The sequence below is a fragment of the Euprymna scolopes genome, chromosome 34 (assembly GCF_053919585.1).
Source record: "Euprymna scolopes isolate OS-2025 chromosome 34, ASM5391958v1, whole genome shotgun sequence".
NCBI classification, from domain to species: domain Eukaryota; kingdom Metazoa; phylum Mollusca; class Cephalopoda; order Sepiida; family Sepiolidae; genus Euprymna; species Euprymna scolopes.
Genome location: NC_136515.1, coordinates 25,001,430 through 25,023,421, shown reverse-complemented (window position 1 = coordinate 25,023,421; position 21,992 = coordinate 25,001,430). Strand labels below are relative to the sequence as shown.

The 21,992-nt window shown below is 34.1% G+C and overlaps 1 protein-coding gene across 4 annotated transcripts in view; it reads left to right on the top strand.

The window, feature by feature from the left end:
- LOC145259140 (sister chromatid cohesion protein PDS5 homolog B-like) overlaps positions 1-21,992 on the top strand; it is a 246,488-nt gene that overhangs the window by 158,432 nt on the left and 66,064 nt on the right. For all 4 annotated transcript variants that reach the window (XM_080116838.1, XM_080116835.1, XM_080116836.1 and 1 more), the window contains exons 11-18: positions 2,812-2,957; positions 7,013-7,164; positions 9,233-9,346; positions 9,769-9,801; positions 13,265-13,359; positions 13,602-13,741; positions 15,940-16,149; positions 17,933-18,023. In XM_080116838.1, the coding sequence (XP_079972964.1) occupies positions 2,812-2,957; positions 7,013-7,164; positions 9,233-9,346; positions 9,769-9,801; positions 13,265-13,359; positions 13,602-13,741; positions 15,940-16,149; positions 17,933-18,023 (981 nt within the window). The remainder of the gene's footprint in view (positions 1-2,811; positions 2,958-7,012; positions 7,165-9,232; positions 9,347-9,768; positions 9,802-13,264; positions 13,360-13,601; positions 13,742-15,939; positions 16,150-17,932; positions 18,024-21,992) is intronic.

The following is a 21,992-nucleotide window of genomic DNA, read 5'->3' as shown; positions in this document are numbered from 1 at the left end:
AACAGATTACACCCCTCAAAAGGATTTTTCATTTAATTAAGAGCACTGATATTAAGATTTTTATTATCCAATGTATTCCGTATTGTTTTCACTGGTCACCATGTTTGTTTTCATATGTGTGTATATTCAATTTTTTCATGCATGTGAAATTGTGTATTGTTTTCACTGATCACCATGTTTGTTTTTCGCCTGCATTCAGTTATTGCATGTTTATACAATAATTTTGTATACTCACTATTCCATAGCTATCTGGAACATAGACTGACCCAACAGGTTACGGGTAGTCTAGTTCTTCTAAATTCTAAAACCTTCAGACTGGAATTAAAGTGTAGTATTAGTTCTGTCCTCACTTGGAGAAGAAGTGTTTCTTTTTTAATACAATTTTTTTTGTCCTATCCAGAGAACCTCTTTGGAGGGAGCTGAATACTCCATTATTAAAAATACACCTTGTATTTAACTTTGTCTATGGAAAGTGAATAGGGACACTGTCTTTATAAACAGGCATAACCTTTAAATTTAGAACTCTTCACACACAATCCTGTAGGTTAGATAAATATCTTTGGTGGACATACAGTCCTGGTCAAAATCATAAGACCACTTAAGAAAGTAAGTGTTTACGCATATTATCGAATTTTTAATCAAACAAATGGTTGAAACCATTGCCAAAAGGGAAAATATGATGGAAAAAAAATGAAATCTGCTTCATTCGAAACCTTAACCCTGATCTAATAATTATTTTTTAAAAAACAAACATTTTCACCTGGTCCAAATGATAAGACTACTGAAAATTTATCTAACAAAAGGCAATTATAAATTACTAAAAAGGCTCTCAGTATTTAGTATAGCCTCCATTATTACGAATTACTTCAAAAAGTTCTCTTTGGCATGCTTGCAACTAAGTTTTTTATCAGTTGCAAAAGAATTTTATCCCATGTACTAAAAACTGAATCAGAAAGTTTGTTTATCGAATCATACTGGGTTCCATCCTTGAACACTTCTTTTGCCATCCATCCCCAAAGTTTTTCAATGGGATTGAGGTCTGGAGAACATGCTGGATGATCTAACAATTCTATATTATTTGAGGAAAAGTATTCTCGTGCTTGTCGAGAAGTGTGTATCGCAGCGTTGTCTTGCTGGAAAATCCAATTTCTTCCACACAGACGTGGACCTTCAGTCCTGATAGAAGCATTTTCAAGCATTGAAATGTACTTCAATGATGTTTACCAGCCTTTCACTACTTGCAACTTTAGGGTCCCAGATGACGAGAAAGCACCCCAGATCATTAAATACCCTCCTCCACTATGCCGAGTTGAAAAAGTCTCTTTGGGCAAATTTTTTATCATGCCAATAGTGTTGAAATTCATCTGGACCATCTAGATTAAACTTTTTCTCATCGGAGAAAATTACATTTTCCCACTTCTCTTCACCCGAAGTCTGGTATTTGGCAGCATATTTAAGTCGGTTAGTTTTGTGCTGTTCAAGAAGACGTGGTTTCTGCAGTCGCTTTAAATGATTGAAACCCTTCATTTTCAGATGCCTTCTGATGGTTTTAGGACTACATTCTGCTGCTGTTTGGCTTTTCAATCGACTTGAGCTCATACTGGAGTTTTTTTTAAACTTCTTCTGATAGGGCGATCCAGTGATGGGGTTATTTATTTTGGTCGACCTGGACTCTTTTTGTGCCCATATTGGTCTGGATTTCTTAAAAAATTTGATGACCGTTTTGCTACGATTCACTTCGTTTGCAATGGATCTATGGGAAAGTCCACCCATCCTTCCTCTCTCAAACTCTGATAATGGTTTCCCTTTTGCCATTTATAATTTAGTAAGATGTTTTTTTATCCACTAACAAGTTGCTTTTAGTAACAGAAAGCTTTTCGTATTCATTTTTTCAAAACTAGCCGATTTTATTAAAGTGGTCTTATCATTTTGACCAGGTAAAAATGTTTGTTTTTAAAAAATAATTATTAGATCAGGGTTAAGGTTTCAAATGAAGCAGATTTCATTTTTTTCCATCATATTTTCCCTTTTGGCAATGGTTTCAACCATTTGTTTGATTAAAAATTCGATAATATGCATAAACGCTTACTTTCTTAAGTGGTCTTATGATTTTGACCAGGACTGTATATGACCTACCACAAAAAAAACAAAACATTCTGATTATCGATGAAGCCACAATTGAGGAAGTTATTTATGTTTTAACCTCCAAAATGTTTTTCAAGATGAGCATAATATGAAATAAGTATTATAATCTTTTCAAACCTTTTTCTATGTAACAATAAACTTTATGATGTATGTACACATGGAATGAAAATATCATATTCCAAAAATCACCTAAATTGATCATTTTTTTTTTTTTTTTTTTAAACTAAGAAAATCAAATTATATTACTAAGCAGGACAATGTTTTGAACTGTCATCTTTTATATTTTATAAATAATGGGGAAGATAAGTCAACTCACATTATCAGCGTTTTAATGGATGCATTTTACTCATAAAATTGTGAAAAATCATCAGAAAATGATCAGTTTACATGATTTTTGGAATATGAAATCTTCATTCCATGACGAGTATATACATTATAAAAGTTTTGTTTTTGTTTAAGTGTAATTCTAAATAAGCTCTAATATGTTTTCTGCTGGGAAAATAAAACTAGTTCATTAAATATAACAAAAGAAAAACAATTACAAAGCTAAATTATTGGTGTGCCATCAAGCTTGATTGAATTTTTATAAAATTCCACTCAATTTATAATATAAATAAAATTATGTTACAGACAATGATTTTTAAAAAAAATTTTTTTAAATTTCAGAACAATTAAAAGTTCGCCAACATGATCCTGAGGAGACCGTTCGCATGGAAGTGGTCTCTGCAGTTTTAAATGCAGCCAAGAAGGATTTCAAAATGATCACCGATGAACTGTTGGCTTTTATTAAAGAACGGACTCTCGACAAAAAGGTAAACACACCTTTTCTTACATTTCTGATTTTTGGAGATGAAGAGTGATTATTTGGATTCTTCAGATGCAGTAACCCATGGCATAGTGGATAGAGTACTTGATAAAATTTAGCTGTAAAGGTTACATTTCTGAAAGTTGTGTGTGGGCAAGACTAAAAATACAATTGCGAATTACTTAGGACATTTACCCAGTTAAGGCTGGCAGGGTGAGAGCATACTACCCCCATGAATTAAATATAGGGTTCTGTTTAAAATTTAGTGCAGATTCCAGAGGTTAACTGAAAGATTCCCAAGTTCGATGCACCTGAAAAAGGTCGGAGGTTACATCAACCAAAACGTGAAAATAACACTCAAGATGAGAACAGCAGTCCAAAGAATCCCAATAATTCACACGTATTTTCTTTTTTACCTAAAATAAAACACCATTCGAATGTCATTTCAAATATTAACATAATATACTTATAATATGGTGGTCCTTGGTAGTCTTTCCTTTTTTAATATTTTTATTTGTAGTAAATAATAAAAAATAATAGTAATTTTAAAGTTAAATGTAATTATTACACTACCATTTGATTAATTGAATTTCAACTTCGTATAAAACTATAAGTAATTTTGTTTTAATCTCTATTTATAAAATAGATTTACTAATTATGTACAACAAATGCTCCTACTGGTTCTCTATTCGTGTAATATTTCGAAACCTAGTAAGTGATCCTGTTTTCTGTTGACTGCAACCTCTTTCCCACAGAAAAGACGTTGCAAACCTGTCTTTGCTCTATCATTATTTTCATGGCAAGGGTTTGACTGAAGTACAATCCATAGCTCCTCTCTCAAACTTTCACAAACACTCAACTAACTACAACCACTATGTACAATTTCCCCCACTTTCTAAACCCCACTGCCTAAATCTAAACACAGATTCCATGAACAAAGCTTCTTTCCCAGAACTGTTTGCTTGTAGAGCACTGTTCCGCTAGCCTGCTTCCCGGTTGAATACAAAATCCAATATATAAACATGTTGAACCGTCCCCCTAAATAATCAAATTCTACCCAATCAACATCATTAACGATTACTACATTACTACCTTACATTCATTAACCCTTATCCTCGAGTGATCTTCAGGCCTTGATAAGCAGTGACGCCCAAGTCCCCCAAAAATTAAGTATGTCATTTGAGCAAGCTGGGATTCTTATGTCAAGAGTAACAAGAAGCAACTAATTAAACTGACAAGCTGAGACAGAACTTTAAGAATTAAATTATTTGTTGATATATTACCCCTTTTTTTTTTGTAAAAATTCACTATAAAAAATTCTGGTTAAAAAAACTACAGAAATATATATACACTTGTGCCCGATATTATTCATACCCCTCGGATCTTTGAGATTTCTATAAGAATATTGCTCAAACCAGAAGGTAGACAATATTAAAGGGATTTCAAACAATAAATCAAGCATAAGCATTTAATTTAAACTCAACAAATAAATAAATTATGCAAGTTTGAAACATTATACAAAGAAAAACAATAATGGCACTAGTTCAAAATTATTCATACCTCTCTTACTAATAGTCAATAGCATGCCCTTTATTCTTAATAACTGCCTGTAACCGTTTTGGATATTTATCAACAAGGTTTTTACAAGCATCAACACTGATTTTTAACCATTCTTCAATGCAGTAGTTCTCCAAATCCCTCAAATTTCTAGGTTTCCGCTTTTTAACCTCAGTTTTCAATATGTGCCAGAGGTTTTCGATAGGGTTCAGGTCGGGACTCTGGCTAGACCATTCCAAAACATTAATTTGATTATCCTCAAACCATTTCTTGACTATTTTGGCAGTATGTTTTGGATCATTATCCTGTTGAAGGACCCAGTTTGGTCCTAAATGGAGCTTCTCCGCATCCTGTCTAATGTTTTTCTGGAGTATCTCCAAATATTGCTCCTTCTTCATGGTTCCATCTATCTTGACCAAGCTACCTGGACCACTAGCCGAAAAGGAGCCCCAAAACATTAGGCTACCACCACCATGTTTCATCGTGGGTATGGTGTTCTTTGGGTTGTAAGCTTCTCCTTTCTTTCTCCAAACGTAAGAAGCATCCATATGGCCAAACAATTCAATTTTTGTTTCGTCAGTCCACAAAATACTTGAGAAAACGGACTCTGGAGAATTCACATGGGTCCTAGCAAACTTTAGACGGGCTGCAAGGTGTTTTCCGGTGTGCAATGGAGTCCTTCTTGGTCTTCTTCCTTTCAGACCATTTTCATGCAGAGTCCTTTGCAATGTTTGCCTTGATATTTTTATGCCAGAAGACTCCAGATTTTCTAAAATGTCCTTAGTAGTGGTGGTTGGATTTGCATTAACACTTCTTACAATATTCCTGGTGGCTCTAGCAGACAGTTTCCTTTTCCTTCCTCTACCAATCAAGTTGTTTGTTGTGTGGTGGCTCTGGAATTTTTTGATGATGCTCTGTACTGTTGCTGTAGGGACCTCAAATTTCTTGGAAAGTGACTTGTAACCTAAACCATCCTTATGTGAATTCACAATTTTAGTCCTAAGATCATTACTAAGCTCTTTTTTCTTCCCCATTCTAATAATTTTTATTCTTTTATTGGTTTTCAGTTGATATCATTTTAATTTCTGAAAAATGCAAAAAACGAAATGAAATTAATCAAAGGTTGTATAAAAGCATTCAAAATAAGAATCAAACAGGAAACAAACAGTCAGAAACTCGATTAATACTGAAAAAATAAGGGGGTATGATTATTTTTGAACATTGCAGATTTTATAAATAGCTGTATATTTCTTTTATTACAAGTATCCCGAGATTTTAAAATGATGAAAATGATCAGAAGAGGTTTATTAAGAATGTGTATCAATATGAACGTAAACAATAAATTCTTACAAAGTTACACCTAATAAACTCAATTTTCAAGGGGGGGTATGAATAATATCGGGCACAAGTGTATATATATATATATATTCTGAAAATATTTTGCATAAAAAAACACAACAGGAGCAATTTTTCATACTTAAATATCACAAGAATAAAAGAATCAACCAGAATAATTGTCATACATTTGTTGCATCAGAAATAGTAAATTTGTTTATAAAATTATTGAATGTAAATAGCTTTCAAAACCTTCACTCTAGTAGTTTCAAAACTAGAAATGACTTTTCGTTTAAAGCTCTTAAATTTTGAAGGGTCACAAAGTAATTTTTTTATATTCGATGAAACCAAAATGCATTGTTTTGTGATTTTTTTAATTATAATTTTAAAAAAAATTATCTTTCTTTACTGCACTGTATTTCTGATTAAAATAAATATATATATATATATATATATAATGAACAAATGATTAATAAAACATGTTAAAAAACATCTTGAAAAAGAGTTAAAAACATATTTAATTTTAAAAAGGAAGCACAAGATAAGTGGATAGTCCTTAATCCGTGGAGTTTCAAAGAAATACTCTCCTTCTCATCAGAGGCCAGGAATTAGCAAAATGCGGGATCGGATTTTGCATGTAAAAGTATTTAATGAAACTACAAGTAAGTCACAGATCTTACTTGGTTAAAAAAAAGGGTGAGGTAAGGGGAATAGGAGGTAAAAGAAAAAATGATAAAAAGATTTCACATGAATAGATAGTCTGGTGAAGGGTAAAAAATCCAAGAATGGTAAAATCCAAACACGGTCGAATTAAAAACTTCCAATCCAACAGGTAAGTTCCAAAGGAATCGCGTAACTGGAAGATGGTCCAAAATGATCCAAAAGGCAGAATTCCTTGGAAAAAATCACAAATGGAATGAGTTCAAAATCATTAAAAGAAAAGTTCAAATGTGCACAGAAAAAGCACTGGGAGAATATTTAAAACACGTCTGCCAAGGCCGGAAGAATCAAGTAAATTATATATATATATATATATATATATAGATCTTCAAAGTAAATTTAAAAAAAGTCATGTTGTGTCAAGAAACCGATTCAATGAGTAGTGGTTACATAATTTTCTTTATATAAAAATAATATAATTTTCACATTTTTTAAAATTTATTTCTTCAGTTCAAGATCCGTCGAGAAGCATTACTTGGATTGGCTCATCTTTATAAAACTTACATCAATCAGGATCCAGATAATCTGGAACTTGCAAAGCGTTTAAGTTGGGTGAAGGACAAAGTTTTCCATGCATATTACCAACATAGTCCTGAAGACAGGTAAATGTTTTTTCATAGAAATATTTTTCTACATGTAATGTTGAAATTAGTAAAAAAAAAATTTTTTAAATGATTGCATAGTAAATTATAATGAAAAAGAAATTTTATCGAATTATAAAGTTTTATCATATTAATGTTGAAGAGTTCTTAAAATTCAGGGGAGGTAACTGCAGTCTGATTTTGACAAAAATAGGAAATGGCAGCTTGCTAATAATTTTTGTAAAACATAGTTCCAACAAATTTTCAACTTGATCATTTTTTGAAATTTTTTTATTAATTTTAACATGACATAAAATTGATATAGGGTGGAAAGATAAAAGTTGTTGCCCTAAAGAAGAAAACACTACAGATTTATTTCTATTGAAAAAGATTAGTTCAAGTAACTTGATTATGTAGTAAAGCTTACATCTATTCAATGTAGCTGCGTTCAATCTCAATCACCATTTCAATACGGATCCAGAACTGGGAGTATGCCTTTTCCACAAGCCCCGCCGGCGGGAACTTGGCGAATGGCAGTTATCGGGCTGGCTTTGGTGTTGTGGGAGGTCATGTTGGTGATGTTTTCGACGTATGACCAAATGAAGTAGAGCAGCAAGGGATGGATGGGGGGGGCAGTGAAAGAAGGGTACAAAGTCGTAGCACTCCTTCTGAAGCCAAGCTTGGGTCTCTTTGAACTTGTGGGCCGGTGCTGAGCCCTGCTGCTACACCCAGGGTCTGCCAGTGGCCACGTGATTGCACCAGGGGATCACCACATTCTTCAGCACATCCAGGTACACTTTGGTGTTGACTTTTAGGCAGACTTCAAAGATGTGAGGTGACATGATGTGCCCTCACTTGAAACCACACCAAAGACCACATCCATCTTTTTTTCATCACCCTGGGCATGTCCGTTATTCATGGCAATCCAGCGATGCATTTTTAGGGTACTGGCAACGGTCCTGTTGTCATAACTTGGATCTCCAATCTTGCTTACATTGTGTCACTCAGACATGATAGAAGGCTCCTATTGATCTTGAGATTTGTACACAACTGAGCAACTAGTGGATGGTCTGCAACAAAAAAAGAAAACCAGTTTTCATCAAATGGAAATGGAATCATGTTGTCTTTTCTAGGATGACAATTTTATCATTCCACTCTGTAGTGTTTTTACTTAAACTGTGTTTTTTTTTTAAATTAAATTTCATTTTTTTACATACTCTTTTTAAAAAAAAAGTGTAAAGTAGACCCAAGAAGTAACTCTGTATTGATACATGCATAAATTCCTTCTTTTTTTTTTTTTTAAATAACTGAAAATGGTGTCATTTTCAAGATTATTCAGCACTTGTGCATAATTTGAACCAGATGTAACTCAACGTCTGATCGACGTTGCTCAGAACGCGTTAACCGCCGAGCTTCACCGATTATGAAAGCGTAACAAACGCTGCTAAAAAAAAAAAATGAAGGAAACATGTAAACATAATTTTAACTGAAGAAATAAACAAAGTAAAAAATAAACCAATAAACAACACCCTATCGTAAGAAGTTTTTTTGTTTTATTTTTTTGTAATATGTTTTTTTTACTGTAATTTGTCAGATAAAATGTCAGATAAAATAATTTTACAAACCAATTGAATTGAATCATCACATACCAATATTGCACACGAAAAGCTGACAAACAATGATCAAATCTTTTTTTATGTGTGATCAATAATCAATTAACTATTCTGCATCTTGCCAAATGGATTGTTAACTATTTGGCATTTTCAACTAAATTTCTGTGTTAAATTCAACACACCATTGTCAAAGCTTGCTACTGCAAATTCTGAATTTGCTCTTAGTCTTTAAAAAAAAACAGTCTTTTTATTCAAACCGGCAGTGTCGCATTTGTATACTTCACAAGCTGGTCAATATATAAATAGAAGCCGTAATCTTTTATTCTTTTTGTCTACCAGCAGACACTATGGGCTGCACAAAATCCAGTTTGTATCAATTTTTAAGGCATTTAAGACGAAAGCTATTGATGATCCAAAATGACAAATTTACTGACTTTATTATATAAAGATAATTGTTTTTCTTTTGTTTTTTTTAGATTATTAGTAGAACGTATCTTCAACACTTGTCTAGTACCATACATACTGCCGACATCTGAGAGGATGAAACGATTGCACACCCTATATGCATCTTTGGATGAACATGCATTGAAGTAAGTTGACAAAAAAAAAAAAAAAAAAAAAACTTCTTAAAAACAGTTATTACTAAAATGTAGAATTTTTAAAATGCGGATTGATAATTTGGATTATTTATATTTCTATTCTTATCTTGGATGTTATTCTCACACTGTTTCTATTTGTGTAACCTTCAACCTTCTTTAATTGCATCTTGTTGAACTCGAGGGAATCTATACAGAATTTTGAAATTCCATACAGATGCACTTGTTTGACATGAACATTCTAGAGTTTGATAAGATAGTCAGAGGTTACATTGTTTGAAACGTAATAACAACCAAAATAGGAGCAGTGTTCCAAATAGTACTGAAACGTGTTTAGTATTTGTTAATGAATTTAAGATAACCGTTCTTTTTTTAACCTTTATCATCTTCAACTATTTTTTCTCATTGTTTTCCAGGGCATTTAACGAATTACTGAAATACCAACATGGGTAAGCACGTTTTAGATTTTCATTTTGTTCAGATTTATTGATGTTGCGAAAAGATCTTATGAAAAATGAGAAAAGTAAGATGCTCCTAAGCAAATGCATTTCAGGTAAAAAAATACTATCACATACTTATGAGGTGCTTTCAATAAGTTTTTTTATTTTTACAAGGGGAATCACCACTTATCAAGGCCTAAAGGCCACTCGAGGATATGGGGTTAAGAGTGTACAGTGGTCAAAAGGACAATATCATAGTAATCGTTTAAATGTAAATTTGGATTATTTAAGTGGAACGGCTCATCAAGAACTTGTTCACATTGGACTTGAAGATAGCCATATTGTAGTCAGCTGGAAAGCAGGTAAATGGAAGAGAGTTCCACAGGTGTGCAGTTCTAAGAAAGAAGCTTTGTTCATGGAATCTAGGTTTAGGTTTAGGCACAGATAAAGAATGGGGGAAATTATTGATAGTGTTTTCAGCCAAACGGGTGTTTCTCGTAAATGTTTGGCGAGGGGGGGGGGGTCAAAGATTGGAGCTTAGACGAGCACGAGCCATGAAAATAATGATAAAACAGAGACAGGCTCGCAACGTCTTTTCTGTGAGAAAGAGGTTGCAGGGAAGAGAAAAGGGCATCCCCCACTAGGCTACGAAGTCTATTCTGAACTCTGTCAAGGCAAGATAAAGTCTTCCTAGCAGCTCCTGCCCAGATGTGATAGCAATAATCCATCCTTGGACATACTTGGCTCTTATATAGGTAGAGTTTCCAAACTTTTTTTTCATACAGGCATTTAAAATTATCATAGACTCTTGAAAATTCAGTATGTTATTGCTATACATCGTATGAGATGACTGACCAATTTTTATGATTTCTGGTTCAAATGAACAGCTACAGCAGGAATTTGAATACACTCTACTAAAGCCTGATTGTCACAGCTAGTGAATTTCAAAAATGCAATCTGTATGTGAGGACATTTTAGAAGAATGATATGCAATAAAATTCTGTTTTAAACTTGGAAAAAATATGGAAATGTATAGAATGCTTCAGACTGTTTTGGACCCTCTTGCATAAATTGAGCATCAGTTTTTGTGTGGCATAAGAGATTTAAGGAAGGCAGAGAGTCTGTGAGGGATGATGAGAGGTGTAATAGGAGTAAGGAAGTCAGAACACCAAAGTTCATTGGCCAAATACAAAATTTCATAAATAAGGATCATCATGTGTTTATAGAGACAATAAGTGCACAGTTTGATGTCAGTGTGGGAACTGTACACACAATTATTCATGAGGAACTGAAGATGCAGAAAATTTGTGCCAAGTTGTTCCAAGGGTGGCTCAGAGAAAATCACACTATTTGACCAAGATGGGCATGAAGACCCTCCCTATTGGCCAGATCTTGCTCCCTGTGACTTTTGGTTATTCCCTAAGCTCAAGGAAAACCTTAGAGGCTGTCGTTATGAGACAATTGAGATGAAAGAGGCTGTGACGAGGGTCATTGACACGCTCACACAATAGGACTTCCATGGGGCTTTCCAGAAGTTGTAGAAACAGTACAAGTGCATTGCAGTCGGAGGAGATTACTTCAAAGGGAACTAGAATTTCATGTGTGTACTATCAATAAAAGTGGCCATACGAAAAAACAAAGTCTGGAAGTCTGGAAACTTATTGTATGTGTCATGTTGAAATGAGTATAAATTCCAATAATTACGAAAAATGATCAAAAAATGTTCTAGTAAAAAATGTGTTTGATTAATTTTTTACAAAATATTATAGATACTAGGAACTTATATAAATGAGCGTTGCAATAGTAAACCATAAACTTATTGCCAAACGTGCAATATGACTCTTGCTGTGAACTGCTTTGTTTCTTACAATAATGTATAGCTTCTTGATTTCTAAGACATATATATATATATATCAACCCAGTAATGCATTCATAGGAGAGTAAAAAGTTTGCTTTCTAAATTAAATAACATTGCACTTTCATTTTGCGCATTTTAATCCATTTTTAGTGATACACTAAAGTAAAAAATTTAGATTAAACTTAATGAGTTTTAAAAGAACTCAAAACTAATGGAAATACAAAGAGGTTTTCACAAAACTCTGTGATTTCTGTGTTAATTCAGAAAGCTATTTACTTTTGTATTCTAATTTTTAGATGATTACTGTAATAAACTTGAAGATTCTTTGGTTCTTGTCCAGAATTCCCCTTAAAAATAAAAAATAAAGAAAAATCTGTATTATGTATGTAGCTGTGATGAAACCAAAAAAATCATATTCCAAAACTTTTTCAAACAAAAAAATTAAATTTCATGAGTAACTGAAAAATGATTATCTTGTGCACCATTTTGAAAACAATCTTTAAAAAAAACAATGGAAGATAACTCAATAATTCAAACTTGCAAGATGTATGTTGTAATGCCTACAAATTCCTATTATTCATTTAAAAATGATTTTCTTTATAAAGATGAAACTACTTGATTAATATAATTAATTGTTTAAAATGATATTTTCATTTTGTCACAGGTATAAATTTTTCTTTATTTTTTATTTTTAATATGGAGGGCCATATTGACAATAACCAATTCGTTTCTTACAAAATATTTAAGATTGTTTTTTTACTTGTTAATTTTCAAATAACATCCATTACTGAAAAAACAATTCCTCTTATATTAAAAACAAAAATAAAGAAAAATCTGTTTTTATGTGCCTACCTGTGACAGAAAGAAAATATTGTATTCCAAAAATTACACAAATTGATCAAGTAATTATATTTTTAAAGAAAATCATTTTTAAGTGAATTAAAGTTTTTCCAATCTCCCTATGTTAAAAATGGGTTTTCTAAAACTTTGAATTATTTCCAGTTATTTTCTTTGTTTTGAAGATGGCGTCATGATATCATCACTTTTGATTTATCATAAAATTTGATTTTCTTATTTAAAATAAAACTATGACAATTTACATGATTTTTGGTGTACAATATTTATTCTTTTAGCCTTGCCGTGTTGGTCCAAAGTATAGTTTTGTTTATCTCCCAGACTTTACCTTTTCTTTGAAAACAGGTTTTTTGCTAATAAGTATTTATTTTAAACAATTTTTTAAGTAATTTTCATAAAAAAAAAAGTATACAAAAGAAATTTGATTAAATTTGTTTTTTCCAATGTCTCCATGGCTTTCTAAAATTTGGCAAGTTTTAATTATTTGGAGTTATTTCCCTTGTTTTCAAGATGGCGTTGTGAAATTGTTACTGTTTGTATGGGTACAAAATTTGATTTTGTTATTCAAAAATACTACTACTTGATCAATATTTTTTGTGTACAATATTTTCTTACTATTAAAAGTATATACACGATACAGATTTTTCTTTATTTTCTTTTTTTGATATGGGAGAATTCTGGACAAGCACTAAAAATTTTGCTATTGAAGAATGATTTTTAAGTTTTGTTAAATTTGTCTATTTTAACTTTGTTCATTAGTGTACGAGTGTGTGTTCTCCAATGGATTGATGCCCTAGAACAAAACCTTCAAGGTTGCCCTGCTCCTGTCGTGGCCAAGTTGATTGCTCTTGCAAGTAAGTATTTGTTTCCTTTTTTGGAAAGAGAGGGGGTGCCTTTCTTTCTTGGAGAGAGAAAGAGGTGCCTTGCTCTGTCAGGCTGAAGTATAGTCTTAGGAGATCTACTTCACAAGTTTCACTTTCTCTTTAAGAAGAGGTTAGTTTACTGCTAATAAGTATCTATTTTGAACACTTTCTTAATTTTTATAAAAATGTACACAAAAGGAATTCATCATTAAATGTCTTCTCTTAATTTCTAGGACAATTGCCAGAACCTAACAAGGCTCAAGAACATTTAAAGAAATTCAACCTCCTTTTAAGAGAAGATAAACGTATCCGTCACTGTCTGAAGGCGCTGGTAAGCCCTGACTGTACATGCCGAAAAGCAGAAGATTCTGTCGTAAGTATTGTAGATAAATTGACGGTTTTCAGGAGAAGAGAGAGAGAGAGAGCAGTGGATTTACTAGAGTTGGGAATATTAATCAGGAATCTAAAAAAACAAAGCTTTTTAGGATATCTGAACCGTATCGGATTCTGAAAAATTTGTATTTTTTTATGCCAAAAACTATTTTTTTTATTTGTTTTTGTTTCATTTTCCATGGCTTGTATTAATGATGAACTGATATTTACTGATTTAATTTAATTGCCATTAAATTAAATCTGTAGATTGAAGTATATTTTTACGTTGACAAAAGTATATACATATATGAGTTTTTTGGAGTAGTTTGACTCCTTCCTCCCCACCTAAAAAAAACTGTATTTAGTCATTTAAAAATAATCAGAATAGAGAATTTAGTACAAAATCAGTAATTTTATTGGAATCAGGAGAAAATATTTGAATCGTCCCATCACTAGTATATAATAATAATATACATAGATTATGTTGTGTTCTTTTCATTTTTATGAACCAAAAGAAATCATTTATACATTGATTGTGTTGTCTTTGTTTTTTATTAACATCTTAATAGGCAAGAACATTGTGAAAGAAAACAGTAATCTATTTCATAACCTAACATAAGTTACTGTTTTCTGCTTGACCTGACATGTCTATTTATTGTTGGCAGTTTTCCACATTGAACTTAATATAACCTTGTTTCTTTTGTCAAAGTTTAAATTGTTGGTGGTGATTCTTATTCGTGTCCGAGTATTAGGCTCTGATTTTTTTATTTTTTTTTAAATTAATGTCCATGACTGGTATGACTTCAAAGAGCTAGTCTATAGTGGAAGAGTCTATAGTGGAAGAGTCACAGTGTTCACAGTAAAGGGTAGAGAGAAGGGCAAGGTGGTTGTTTACTCTGTTCTTTTCTCCTCCATCTTGGCTGTTCATTTTCGCTCCTTAAAGTCTGCAAAGCTTTGAAATGTTGTTTTCCTCTGTATTCTAGTCACAGGCAGTTCCCACAAAGACAGACCTATGTTGGTTAAAGCCAGGGGGCACTTCATCTGGTGCTCAGAGCACATTTTCAGAGCTCTTTTGTGGTTTAATTCTGTTGGCAAGCTTACTATAAAGCATTTTCTTAGAGAGTCTGGATAGATCTATTCTGTAGACGTGGCCTGCTCAGTGGAGGTGGACGATGGTGGTCTCAATTCTGGTCCGTGAGGTTTGATGTAAAACATTTGTGTTAGATGTGTGTCTCTTGCAAAGGATTTCTAGAATTTGCCTCGGGTTTTGTTGTTGGAAGCGCTCTAGGTTTTTTTATGTTGCTCAGGTATAAAGGACTCGAACTCAAATCATTGAGGCGAAAGCGCAAAAAAAACAAAAAAACGTGATGAGTTAACTAAAAAGTGAATTAGGTCAAATATCAATTCCACAGTGAAGTTTGTTTTTGTTTAGTTTCAGTAGTCACATCACACTTGAATTCTAAATGAATGTTTTTGTTTTCTCGAATTCTAAATGAATTTATTTGGTTTTAATTTTAATTTAAGTGTAATGCAAGTGAATTCACGATATCGTTGCGTTGTAATCTTTGTGTAAAAATAAAAGTACTAATAAATAAAGGTCATAGTTAGATTTCACGGTTAGTCGTTAAAACCGGAAGTAAAATCCCACAGGTTGCGTCTTACACTAACGAAAAAAAAGCAAAAAGAAAAAAATAATAGTAATTGTGTTTTCGTGTTTTTTTTTTTGTTTTTTTTTTCTATTTTATTATGAAAAAAAACAGAAAACATAAATCTGGGGAGGGGGGGGGGGCATAAATAACCTTATACGATTACAAACCTGTGTTTCCTCATACTGTTCCTTGTGAATGCATCCACTGCCATGTAAATGGGGAGCGGAGAAAGGAGGAATCTAATAGAGAGAAAAGATGTTGCAACTTCCATTGAATCTAAGCGATTTTGGCAGTGGACTCTCACCGGTAAAAATATGGGAATGTACCATTGTCGAGGAACTGTAGAGGTAATAGGCCTATAGCACACCTCAAATAATGTACTACAGTCTGTACACATTACATTTGCATGTAATGTCATGATTTTTAATCCTATTAAGGTCAAAGTCGGAGGGGGAAAAATGAGTTAATTTTATTTATATAGAGATGTCATATTCATGAAATACATTTCTTTTATTCATTGTTTAAATTAATTTTTGTTTATTATTTACAGAAAGAAATCTTGCGAAAGGTTGGCAATCCTGGTCAACAGACGCCTTTCTATATGGCTGTCAAATCTCTGCTTGAGCGAATCGCCCCTGTGATGATTGATGCAGATGCTATCAGTGCCTTGGTGAAATACAACTGTGATGTGATTAGCAGCTTACTCATTCTTGATGAGGGAGTTCTTGTTGCCGGGGCCAAAGGGCTCAAGTTGTTGTTGGTAAGGACACATAAGTATCAACGTTTTTAAGATAGTTCGGATTGAGTTTTGAGCTCATGTTCGAGCAACCTGCATAATCATGTTGACATACCAATTCCCATTAACTCACAAGTTAAGCAACATTAAATCTGGTCAGGACCAGATGGGTGGCCATTTGAGATTACTAAGCACTATATGTAGGAGGAGGTTGACACCTCCCTGCAAGAACTGCAAAAACCTAATGTCATTATCTCCTCAGACTGGATTATGCGTGCAACTTTGGACTGCTTGTGAATTTGATATTACCTTGATAGTTACTCCTTTGAAGGATGTTGGTTTTAAAAAAAAACCTGAAATTTTTAAGTTCTCCGGTTACCAGAAAAAAAAAAAAAAAAATCAGATTTTGTCTTTTGCAAATGGATTTCAAACTCTGAAAGGTTGAAAGATGTTAAAAATGGAGACCAGAAAGTAGGGGTTCCATGTGTAGGGTTTTTAGGTGTAGGGTTTGAGCTTGAATGTTCAAACTTTCCATAATAGAATTGAGAAATGTGAACGGTTGGTAGGTATTCAAAGCAGAATTCTGAGAATATGTGTAAACAGACTATCTTTGTAAACCATTGAAACACAGCAGCCCCAATATTTTGCACCTATTGATAGTGTAGTCTTTTTGAGAATTCCAAGGTTTGAAGTGATAGAATTTAACATGCCAGCGCTTGTTTCACTTGAGACCAAATCTCACTTGATGTTTCTGTGTAAATGGATTTCAACCTCAAAAAGGTTAGAACACGGACCCCCCTTGTTGCGGGAGGCGGCCTGGTTGTAGGGGTTCACAATTAGCAATTCAGGTTTTGGATTTGAGAAATGAAAAGATTGTTAAAAGCAGAATTCTGGGAAGATGTGTGAACAGACAGTTTGTAAACCATTGAAAGAAAAGTTGTAACGGTTCTTGCTAATGTGGCCTCAAGTGACCCCATTCTGTTGTGTCTCCTTTTAAAACATTCACAGCAAGAACTTGTTTTGCTACTTTAATTATAAAAAAAAAAACTTTTCTTTTTTCCTACATGTGCCCAGTGTCAGGTGGAATTTCCACAAAGTTTTTTTGCAACGGTTTCCCGTCTGGAGCACATTACTACAGGACAAATCAATCCACAAAGGGATTTTTATTTTAATTTAATCTATCTCTCTCTCTCTCAATCTCTCTCTCTCTCTCTCAATCTCTCTCTCTCTCTCTCTCTCTCTCTCTTTCTGGATGATAGCACAGGGATAGAGATGCAGACTGTCAGCTCAACAGTTAAGTTTGGATCCTGGCTTAAAATACTTACTTGTCTAGCCACACTGATGAGCTGTAAAACAGTCCTGTTTATGGATGACATATATATAGTAAATACATCTAAAAACAAAATAGATTTAAGACTCCTAAAAATCATCCGTAAAGATCCATGACGTGTGGGTAAGGTACTTGGTAAAATTCAGTTGTAAGTTACTTCTGGAGTTTAATCCTCAATATGGACAACACCAAAAATACAATTGCAATTTACTTAGGATTTCTACCCATTTCTACTGATGGAACAAGAGCATGCTACCTTCGAGGATTTAATAAAGGGTTTCATTGAAAAGGTCAGGAAATGCATCAATGAAAATCACACTGAAGATGAGAACAGTAGTCTGAAGAATCCAAATAATATGAATAATCAATCCTCATTTCAAAAATTCAGAAATATCTGTTTTTTATTAATTTGTGTAAATTCTTAACTGTAAAGATTTTCACTCGAAAATTCAAAAAAATTGTTTTTATTTCTTCTAGGCTTTGTCCAGCGTCTTTCCTCATTGCTTCAACAGAGAAAGTGTGTTTGAAGATCTCTTGACATTCCTAAAACATGAGGACGAAATTATCTGTAAGTACAATTGATATGTCCATTTGTTATTAATGAGCATAAAATTTGATAGTGGCGATTCCATCTTTATCTGAATAGTTCTAAGAGGCAAGACAACTTTGGAATACCGCTCTCCCCTTAGTTGTATCTGACTAATTCTTAAGTGATTTGTAATGTAGGTATTTATCTTTAGTGCATTATAGAAAGATATGATGGAAGATAAAAAGGTGGGAATTGAAAAGCCAGTATACAAGAAGTGTACTCTAGCCCATAAAAATGCCTGAGCATCTTTTTTTTTTATTATTACATTTTCACCCCAAACAAGGCACATTGCCACTTTGGTGCAGGAGGCTACTATCAGGGGCAGCAACTACTGGGGCACTATGTTGGGATTTGGGCAGCAAGATGTCGGTTCACGTTACACTTGAATTTCTGCATGTCAGTACAGTTAAGGAAGCAGGGACCTGGAATGGAATTCCAGAGTCTAGCGGTTCTGGGGAAGAAACTACTGGAGTAGAAAGATCTTTTACATCTAGGGATCTCTACTGTGGGGGTGGGATTTAGCTGCCTGTCGTTTGTCGAGGATGTCTACGTCGTGGAGGCACAAGTGTCTGCAGTTCGCCAGAGCATTCACCATTAAAATACTTGTAGAACAGGCAGAGGGATGCAACGTTTCGTCAATGGGACAGAGGCTGAAGCTTAGATGCCAGTTCAGGGCCTATCAGATTGGCGACTCTCTTTTGAACCTTTAGGAGCGAGAAACTAGCAGCAGATGCACCAGCCCAAATGTGACAACAATACTCCATACATGGGCGAATGGTGGCCTTATAGAGGTACAGAATACTTTCAGGTGTCAGTAGTTTTCTAGCACGGTAGAAAGAGCCTACCTTTTTCACAGCGGCCATCGCAATGTTTTCAATATAATTGTTCCAACTCATGTTTCCTGTGAACGTTAGGCCAAGCAGTTTGAAAGATGTACTCTCAGACAGGGAGTCACTGGCCATTGCTATTGGTGGCAGAGAAGGTTTCTTGTAATTATTGAAGGAAACTAGTTTAGTCTTGGCAGCATTGAATGTGACCATCCATTTATGTCCCCATTCCACTACAGATTGGAGGTCATCCTCTAGTGTTTTTGCCATTTCTTTAGATATGTGTTCATTTGATTTTCCTGTCATGCCTGTTATAGAGTGTGGTGTCATCAGCATATATACCCATCTCAGAGGCAGTTTTGTCGGGGAGGTCATTAATAAATATTAGGAACAATAGAGGTCCAAGGATAGACCCTTTAGGCACTCCCGCATTTATATCATACTGTTTGGATGTACGAACGTTGAGGACAACCTGGATTTTTCTCTTATCTAAGAAGGATTTAATTATGTTAAGTATTCTACCAGTGATACCGTATGATTTAATTTTCCTGAGGAGACCCTTGTGCCATATCCTGTCAAAAGCCTTAGATATATCTAGAGCTACCGCTCTGCCCTCCCCTGCTTTGTCCAGAGATTATAGTGAGGATGTCTGCGGTGGAACGGGCTTGTCTAAATCCATATTGTTTGTCAGTCAGAAGTTTAGCATCTGTAAGGTGCCGGACTAGAGCATGGTTAATTATGATCTCAAATATTTTGGCGAAAAGTGGGAGGAGACTAATGGGGCGATAATTTGATGAGTCGGTTCTTTCGCCAGAATTCTTGAATACTGGTACCACAGAAGCAGTTTTCCAACAGCCCGGAAAGCATGATTCATTAAGGCATTTGTTGGAGAGTTTGGAGAGAACTGGAGCTATTTCGGCTGAGCACTTTTTTAATAGCACAGCTGGGATGAGATCAGGTCCACATGCTTTTGAAGTGTCAAGGTTTTTGTACCTGAGCAGGGGTGATTTTTAGATCGTCTAGCGTGGCGTCTGTCCACAGAGGAAAGTCAGGCAGGGGATGGTTGGAAGGGTCCAGTGTGGAGTTCGAGGCAAACCGGCTGGCAAGCATATTAGCCTTGTCGGTTGCTGAGCAAACAACCTCGTGATTGTTGGTTAGTGAGGGAATTGTTAATTGCCCATTATTTACTACACTTGTAGATTTTCCAGAAATCACGATTTCCTAATTTTTGTGTTTCGATGCGTTTTTTAGTGGTTTCAGTAAATTCCCTCTTAGCTGTCGCTATTTCTTTCTTAATGTTATTTCTAGCTTCTATATACTTCTGTTTGTTTGAACTGGACTTATGTCGGTTAAATCTGTTGTATGCATGCTGCCTTTGAGCAATGGCAGTTGCGCAAGTCGAAGTAAACCATTGGGGAGAGTGGAGCTTGCTATAAAATTTCCGCATGGGAACATGTACTTCAATTGCTGTTTTGAATCATCAGTGGTCTCATTTGCGCACTGTTCAGCAGGAAGAGAAAATCATTTCCAAGTCAGCTTTTTTATAATATCTCGTTGTTTTGAGCACTGGCTCTTCAGTTTTGGGTCTAGAATTTAGGGCGATTTCTACCATTATCACTGCATGGTCAGCGTTCCCAAGTGGGCTGTCAGCATTTCTTATACAATCCTTGGGAACTGTAGTCAGAAAGATCTAGAAGTGATGCGTGTTGTTCTTGCTGGTCAGGGAAACGGGTTGGAAACGTAACCATTTGTGATAGGGAGTGAGATATAGCGAAACTATGTGTTGAGCTTTCTGAAGACAGGTGCTTCGAATGATTTGATCACTTTTCAGAAAGATGGTAAAACCTGAAAGGGTTGATGTTTTTAGATTTGCACAGAGCCATACTTCGGCCTGATAGAAACAAGATCAATATTTACTCCAAAATAACCTAGATCCTTCCAAACTACTTGATATGATTTTGAATGTATCCTCTGTATTGACATGGATAAATCTTCTGCCAAAAAATTTTTTAGCTTTAATTTAAATTCAACTTAAAAGTACACAGAAATAATCAGCTACTTTTAAAGCCGGTTGATTTTCAATTCTGGCAGGTGTATTTGTAGGATAAAAAGGTTCTTGTGCAAAATTGCTGAAAAATGCAGAAAAATCTGTGATGTACATACATGTGACAAAATAAAAACAGCATATTCCAAAAATTTTGTAAATTGATCAAATAGTTTTATTTTTATAAAGAAAATCATTTTTATGTGATTAATGGGAATTTGCAAGCATTACAACATAAATGTTTCGAGTTTGAATTATTGTTGAGTTATCTCCCTTCATTCATATTTTTTTCAAAATGGCACCCAAAACAGTTACTTCTCGCATACTAATAAAATTTGCTTTTCTTATATAAAAACTGCTTGATCAATTTACATGATTTTTGGAATATAATTTTTTTTTTTTTGTCATGGGTATGTTCATCATACAGATGTTTTTTTTTAACTGGGGAAATTTCGGACAAGAACTTACAAAGGTGATGTCTAGTTTTCTTGGTTTAACTTTTAAAGTTCTATACCACCCAAAACTGCACTGATCAGAAATATTTGTACTCGCATGCAACATGACACCACATGGAATTATAGCTGCTTAAATGTATTTTTAGATACATGCAAAACATTACAGTGGAAGGAAAATAATTCTTCCCTGACATATACATCTAGATTATAATAATTCAATATATCCATATCAAACTGCAAGAAACATTTTCAACCATTGACTGCCATGACATATAGCACCCTACCTGACAACTAGTCTTTCAAACCAAACTATCCATTTTGCCATTCACAGACAATATAAATTGGAACAAATACTTGAGGGCATTGGCAAGACTGCTGTAAAGGTGGGTTCCCTCTACCATGCTAGAAAATTACTCCCACCTCTCAGTATCATATATTTTTACAAGGTTACAATTCACCCATGCATGGAATATTGTTGCTACATGTGAACTGGTGCATCTTCCGCTAGTCTCTGACTCTTACACAGGATTCAAAAAAAGAGTCCAATCTAAAAGATGCCATGTTATCAGTTACGCTTGAACCTCTATCGCACCACCAGTGTTGCATCCCTGTTTAATTTAAC